General features: G+C 35.8%; 1 protein-coding gene across 1 annotated transcript; it reads right to left on the minus strand.

Annotated features, from left to right (window-relative positions):
- Positions 1–1,755: 1,755 nt before the first annotated feature.
- On the minus strand, positions 1,756–7,205 carry LOC131614005 (uncharacterized). The gene is made up of 8 exons (XM_058885635.1): positions 6,923–7,205; positions 4,943–5,073; positions 4,416–4,633; positions 4,198–4,324; positions 3,817–4,107; positions 3,634–3,735; positions 2,556–2,948; positions 1,756–1,800 (listed from the first exon to the last, which is right to left on the minus strand). Exons 1-8 carry the CDS (start codon positions 7,203–7,205, stop codon positions 1,756–1,758), a joined length of 1,590 nt encoding a protein of 529 aa, XP_058741618.1.
- Between the last annotated feature and the right edge of the window lie 779 nt (positions 7,206–7,984).

Genomic DNA, 7,984 nt, shown 5'->3' on the forward strand with positions numbered 1-7,984 from the left:
GAATCAATTAGAGATTCCAATCACGGTATGGATTTATAACTTAGGATAATTTTTTATAATTGATTACATTTAACTAAATCATGCATATTATGTTTTTGTTATGTAGTACTTTGATGACTTCTATGCTGCTTCTTACACGAAGCTTAAGTTGGAAGAAATCAAAGAGGAATTGTGTCACTTTTACATTCAGCGACTATTCATATAGGTATGAATACAATATTGTGTGAAAAACTAAGTTTTATGAATACATTACTGTGTATTGTGGGAACTGTTTTGAAACTTTGTGGGGATTGTTTTAATTGACTGTATTGTCCTGTTCATACTTTGCAGGACCAGGACCGTGCACTCGGCGGATTTTGAGAATTTCGGGCTTATATTCTGTTGATGATTTATATATATATATATATATATATATATATATATATATATATATATATATATATATATATATATATATATATATATCGGACTTATATTAATGGTGTGTATATATATATATATATATATATATATATATATATATATATATATATATATATATATATATATATATATATATATATATATATATATTATTTTGGTATATAATGGTATTTTATCCATGGTATATATATTTTATTTTGGTATATAATGGTATTTTATCCATGTTATATATATATATATTTTATTTTGGTATATAATGGTATTTTATTCATTGTCGTACATATGGTTGAAAATGTTACAGGTCGAAAATATGTTATAGGTCGAAAATATTACAGGTTGAAAATAAATTACAGGTCGAACTAGGAGGCTTAAATTACAGGTTGCACTTCAAAATACTACGTTTAGCAACGACAACGCTTTTAAAAACGCTCTTAAAGGCCCACCTACGAAAGCGCTTTCTAACTAAAAGCGCTGCCTAAGATGAAAAAAACATAAAAAATAAAAAAATGCGCAACCTACGAAAGCGCTTCATGAAAAAGCGCTGCTATAGGGGGGGTACAAGAGCGCTTTCTGGAAAAAGCGCTCTTATAGGGGGGATACGAGAGCGCTTTTCTGGATAAAAGCACTTCTATAGGGGGGGCTACGAGAGCGCTTTCAAAAGCGCTGTCGTTACCTACGGCAGCGTAGACTTTGGCAGCGCTTTTAAGCGCTTTAGTAGCCCAAAAAAAGCGCTTTAGTAGCCCTTGACCGTTGTAGTGGAACTTGCAAGATACCAAGATATTGATGCTGATGTTGAATCAGAAAGCTGGAGAGTTAGAGTAATCAAAACATATTTCTAATTCAAATTTTGATGCTGGATAGATTTTTGATTTAGTGGATGAAGAAATTAAGCTTAATTCTGTTGGGTGGATCTGAAATTGCATTAGAATCTAAGAGGTACAATACATTATTTATTGATTATGGGGAGAAGACATTTTCCTGTGAGAACTAGAAAGGTACATGGCTATTATTAATTTAAGATAATTGATTGTATGTAGTAGCATGTGATTTGATTTTTGCAACCATCTATCTAAGGATAAGCATGTAACTGCCTCAATAATTAATTTTTGGCTTCGTAAGTTTTACATCATATCTAATATGTTTAATTTATCTTTTCCATCCTTACAAATATTTTTGTGTATTTTGGTTCCTTGGAACAATATGATTAGTATTTTTTTTTAAATAATTTAAATTGACTATTATTACATGTTTGGGCGATTAAGGCGATGCTTCGGGCTTATGAACTTGTCTCGAGTCTTGGAATCAATTATCATAATAGTAAATTGATTGGCATTACACTACAAAAAAAGCCTCAGTAGTGACGTGAATATCACGCCACTAATCAAAAAATCACATCACAAACCAATATTTGCGAAGTGAAAATTCACATCGCAGGAGGCAAGGTGGCAACTTTTAGTGACGTGATTTTCACTTCGCTATTTAGTGAAGTGAAAATCACGTCGCAAAATTTGGGTCAGAGATTAATGCATTTTCAGTCAGAGCAGGCGTAGCAGCGTTTGGGTCAGAAAAGCAACTTTAGTTGCGACGTGATTTACATGTCACTATTTAGTGACACGGCAATCACGTCACTAAATTTGCCTAGGAGTCAACTGAAATGCGCATTTAATGTCTAATGTTGCGACGTGATTTTCATGTCACTACTTAGTGACATGGAAATCACGTCACTAATATTTTTTTTTTTTAAAAACCAAATATATATATATATATATATATATATATATATATATATATATAATTAAATTAATAAACTAAATATATTAAAATTTATAAATTAATTCAATAAACTAAATATAAATCTAATATTAAAATTAAGAAAGTAAAATTATAAATCTAATATTACTAAATAATGTAATTATAATTTAATTAATAGTTTACACAAATTCAAAATTAAAAGTTATAACAACAAAATAAAAACTAAACTAAATCAACAATCAATCCGGGTCGGGAAACTCATCCTCATTTAGATTTTCCTGATCAGTCGGCGCAGAACTCCCCATATTTTGGTTTCCACCAAAGGATTGCATAAATTGTCGCATTTGTGCCTCCATATCCGATTGTCTTTTAGCCATGACCTCCATTTCCCGCTGATGCTCACTCCGCATTGCCCTCATTTGGGCCTCCATTTGGGTCTCCATTTGGGCTTTCAGTGTCGCTTCACGTTTCGCCGCCTCACGCCTCACCTCATTTATCGCCAATTGTCTTACAGTGTCTCTCTGTTCATCTGTTAAAGTTACAGGACGTGAACCTCCTTCCCCGTCGAGAACTCTTTGATATAGAGTTCTATCATCAGATCTCAAGGTGCCTGCCAAATTTCCACCACCAAAAAAACACCCGTTAGGCCCCTTGCCGCCAATGACTTTACTCCAAAGATAAAAATCTACATCTGGATGAAGCGGCTCTCCCGGTCTTGGAGTATACTTAGGATTAGCAGTCAGAAATTGTACAAGCAATGCCTGATAATCATCCTACACATACAAAAAAAAGTTAAATATAATTTAGTTGCCACATGAATTTCACGCCACAAATTTAGTTGCCACATGATTTTCACGCCACAACATGTCACATGCCACATGAAAATTATAACACATACATTCTACCTGTCAGAATTAATTAATAAATCAGAATAATAATACCGATTTAATTCATACATTATAACACATACATTCTACCTGTCGGAATTAATTAATAAATCAGAATAATAATCCCGATTTAACTCATACATTATAACACATACATTCTAACTTTGATCACCAATTTGATTCATATATATCAACACTTTATCGGCACTTCACAATCACCACCAAATACATCACAATTCATCGCTTAAAGAAATACCGATAGCTTAACCAAATATAATACGGATAGCTTAACCAAATATAATACTCAACTTTAACCAAATAATACCGATAGCTTAACCAAATATAATACGGATAGCTTAACCAAATATAATACTCAACTTAACCAAATAATACCGATAGCTTAACCAAATATAATACCGATAACTTAACCAAATATAATACCCAACTTAACCAAATATAATACCCAACTTAACCAAATAATACCGATAACTTAACCAAATATAATACCGATAGCTTAACCAAATAATACAGATAACTTAAAAAAATAATACCGATAGCTTAAATAACTTACCATAGCTTTTTGTGTACGACTGTCAACAAAAGCTCCTGTTTTCTTTTTCCGAGTCCTCGCAACCAGCTCGGTCATAAGTGGAGGTCTATTTAATTCCTTAGTCTAAATAACAAAATAAACTATAATTAATAATATCAATTATTAATTGAAATTATAACTTTGAGAAGTGGTAATAATAATTACCATGCGACGAACATGCTCAGCAGTGCTTATACTTCCAACAGCATTAAGGCAACCACCCTTTTCAGATGCTCTCATCTTCTTTGCATTTTCAGATTTGGCCGCAAACTCATCACTCTCCCAATATTTAAGAAGTTCCCGAAAGATTTCTTCTCCTATCCAACTAGGACGGATGCCATGAAGTTCCCAACGCTTTCTAACACGTCGTAGCATGTCAGAAAGTCGTCTTGCAGTTCTGCCATAATAATTTTTTTTAATCTGTCTCTCTTTCATTGGTTCCCACACACATTTTTCCTGCATTAAAAGTAGATAAAATAAAAGTTAGATAATTGTAGTGAAAAAGTTATTTAAATAACAATAACTTAAACAATAAATTAAGTATACCTGAAATTTCGCAAACCAATGATCTCTATCATCGCCCTTAACATCTTTAAAAGTCTTTATAAGCTTTTTATAATTCTGCTGAATTATATAACTTATAACTTTGGCAGCAGTCCGACTCGGCGTGAATCTAAACAACATTAATTGAATTAACATTAATTATAAAGTTATAAAAAATGGAAATGTATACTTAAATAAAAATTGATAAATAAGAAACTTACGAGCTTCCTTCGGGCCTAATAAAAAATCTCCCGTCAATGATATGAATCTGACTCGGATCATCATCCCCTCGAAGATCACTCCCATCCAACTGATCATCCGCAGTCTCATCCTCCGCAGTCTCATCCTCCGCCTGATCATCATCCTGTGGGGGCACATGTGGGGGATGTGGGGTGGGACTAGTCTGTGTGGGAGGTGGAAAACTAGATCCTCCAGTCTGCTAGAAAGATGAGGGACCAGTCTGTGTGGGAGGTGGAAAACTAGATCCTCCGGTCTGCCAGAAGGATGGGGGCACATGTGTCTGCTGGAAGGATGGGGGCACATGTGTCTGCTGGAAGGATGGGGGCATCTGTGTCTCCTGGAAGGATGGGGGCATCTGTGTCTGCTGGAAGGATGGGGGCATCTGTGTCTGCTGGAAGGATGGGTAACCAGGTGGTGGTGGGGTAATAAAAGACGGACTGTCATATGGATACTGAGAGGAGAGTAGTGGCAGAAAACCCTGAGTACTGGCCATGGACATACGATTAACCTGACTCCGCGGGGGAGGACACGTGGCCAACTGAGGTGACTGACATACTACTAATCGTGGGCGTTGGTGCTTCTTCTTACCACTATCATCAGCTACACCCTTACCTTTATTAAGTCGGGGTGGCATTTTACCTATTTATAGAGATTACACAATTAATATAAATATATTCAGCAAATGGTTCACTAAGTAAAATTATAAAAATATAATCTCAACAACTGGTTGTCATTAACACATTCAATACATAGTTCATTAAGTGAAATTATAAAAATACATTTTCAACAACACATATTCATTATTCTAAATCTTCGTGCTCGTCATCCACATCATTCTCATCATTTGATGTGATATTGTCCTCAGATGCAATATCTTCATGCTCTTCATCCAATATAGACGAATCAACTAGATGCCCCTCAACCATTGTATCAGACAAACTTGTAGTTTGTTCATCTGCAACCACATCATTAATTTGTTCCACTTCATCAACTTGGAAAGCAAGATCTTCTTCCACTAGATCGTCAGATTCAATATGACCCATTGGTTTTGTTTTTATGACAACACACCACCCTCGTTTACGTGGCACAAATGAAGGATAAGGAACATAGTAAACTTGCCTAACAATATGTGACATTATGAAAGGGTCATACTCTTTGTACCTCCGGTCCATTTGAATCTCAACAGTACCATATATCCTATCTATTTTTGTGCCTCTAGTTGGATCATACAATTCACAATAAAACAAGACAACTTTATTTTCCGAGTCCAAGTAAGTGTACACCAACTCATAGATATGTTTGACAAAACCATAGAAGTCATCTTCACCACCATCTGTAACTCCTTTCACAAAAACACCACTGTTTATGGTCTTTTTCCCTTCAGTCCATGTATGAGTGTGAAATTTATATCCATTCACGAAGTATGTGTGCCATTCATTTGCGCTTTGAATAGGGCCTTGAGACAAGTTTCTCAAATGGAGTATTTCGGGAGTCGGTGCAACAATGCTATACATTCTCTCCTTAAACCATGCTGGGAATTGAGCATGGATGACACCAGATGTTGATTGTACACCGGTAGTATGAAAATAGGTGTTGTTGAATTCCCTAAAAAGAAACACATTATAAGTTTCAGAGTAATGAGTTTTATGATTGTAAAGAAAATTAAAAGTTAGGGGTATGTATACTTACTCAAGAAATGGTATAACTTCAACGCAGTTGATCAAGACATGAACATGGGCAGATTGCATTTCTCGATGCAAGTAATGTGCACATATCGATCCTTCAACTCTAGCCTTATTTTTCACTGATCGCTTTGAATCATCCATGAACCTTTCAAACGGATACATCCACCTATATTGAACAGGTCCTCCAAGATAAGCTTCATAGGCGAGATGCACAGGTAAATGTTCCATGGAGTCAAAAAAACCAGGCGGAAATACTTGTTCCAACTTGCATAGAATGACTGGAATATTTCGATCCAACTTAATGACGTCATCTACTTTTAAAGCTGAAGCACAAATATCTCTGAAAAATTGACTAATTTCAGTCAGTGGATTAAGCACATGTTTAGGTAGAGAACCAAATGCAATTGGTAGCAATTGTTCCATAAAAACATGGCAATCATGACTTTTCATACCATGCAACCTCCCAGTGTTGGCGTCAGCACACCTTGATAAATTTGAAGAATAGCCGTCGGGCATTCTCAATTCTTTTAACCATCGACAAACCGCTTTACCTTCTTGGGAGGTCAGACTGAAACAAGTCTTCGGTTTCAATAATTTCCCATTTGGTTGAGGCTTCAACTCCAACTCTTTTCGATTGCACCATTTTTCCATGTCATGTCTAGCCTTCTCATTATCTTTCGTCTTGTCTTTAACATCCATCACAGTGTTAAATACATTATCAAAAAAATTCTTCTCAATATGCATAACATCTAGATTATGGCGCAACAAATTATCTTTCCAATATGGAAGATCCCAAAATATACTTCTCTTTGTCCAATTGTGATCGACCCCATATCCTTCAATTCTACATGCCTTTCCAGTATCTGTAATTTTTGGTAGCCCACAAACTTTGTCCCATACAGCACCTGGTGACAATCGGGGCGGAGGCATATCTGTTACCTGTTTGTCTTTTATGAAATTTGTCTTGTTCTTTCTATACGGATGATTTTTTGGTAGAAATCTGCGGTGACAGTCAAACCACGAGCTTTTCCCCCCTTTATCCAACGTAAACGCCTTCGTCTCTTTCATAGAATGCGGGCAACCCATTCTGCCATGTGTACCCCAACCAGACAACATGCCATATGCTGGAAAGTCGTTGATGGTCCACATCAAGGCAGCTCGCATAGTAAAATTTTGTTTACGTGATATATCATAAGTCCATTCTCCACCAATCCACAACCTCTTCAAATCATCAATTAAAGGTTGTAAATACACATCAATTCCGGCTTTTGGACTCGAAGGTCCTGGAATGACGCACGTCAAAAACATATATGGTTTTGTCATGCACATCTCGGGAGGAAGGTTGTAAGGGGTTACAATAACTGGCCAACAAGAATACGCACTTCCCGACGCTTGAACATAAGGAGCAAAACCATCTGAGCATAATCCAAGCCTGACATTTCTAGGTTCTGCGGCAAAATCAGGATGTATTCGATCAAAGTGTTTCCATGCCTCGCCATCAGATGGATGCCGCATAGTGTCTGGACTTGTTTTGTTTGTATGATGCCATGTCATCTGACTTGCACTGTGCATTGAAGCAAACATTCTTTTTAACCTTGGAATTATCGGAAGATAAAACATGGACTTTTCTGCTACACGGTCTTGATTAGTGTTAATGGCTCTACTGCGAACTTTATATCTTGGACTCATACAAAATTTGCATTCCTCCAACAATCCATCTTGAGTACCAAACTCATTGTCATAAAACAACATACAACCATTAATGCAACAATCAATCTTTCTTACTCTTAAGCCCAACTTCGACACCAACTTCTTTGCTTCATAAAATGTTGTAGGTAATTTGTCTTTCATTTCAGTTGAGTCCA

This window comes from Vicia villosa, linkage group LG6 (genome assembly GCF_029867415.1).
Source record: "Vicia villosa cultivar HV-30 ecotype Madison, WI linkage group LG6, Vvil1.0, whole genome shotgun sequence".
In the NCBI taxonomy this organism is placed as follows: Eukaryota; Viridiplantae; Streptophyta; class Magnoliopsida; order Fabales; family Fabaceae; genus Vicia; species Vicia villosa.

Excerpts from the sequence above, each read along its gene's own strand:
- LOC131614005 (XM_058885635.1), bottom strand. The coding sequence starts at position 7,205 with ATGGGTTGCCCGCATTCTATGAAAGAGACGAAGGCGTTTACGTTGGAT. Across the intron at positions 5,074-6,922 it reads TCACAATTGGACAAAGAGAA|GTAAAATGCCACCCCGACTT; the intron begins GTATATTTTGGG and ends CTCTATAAATAG. Across the intron at positions 1,801-2,555 it reads AGCATCAGCGGGAAATGGAG|TGGCGTGATATTCACGTCAC; the intron begins GTCATGGCTAAA and ends TTTTTTGATTAG.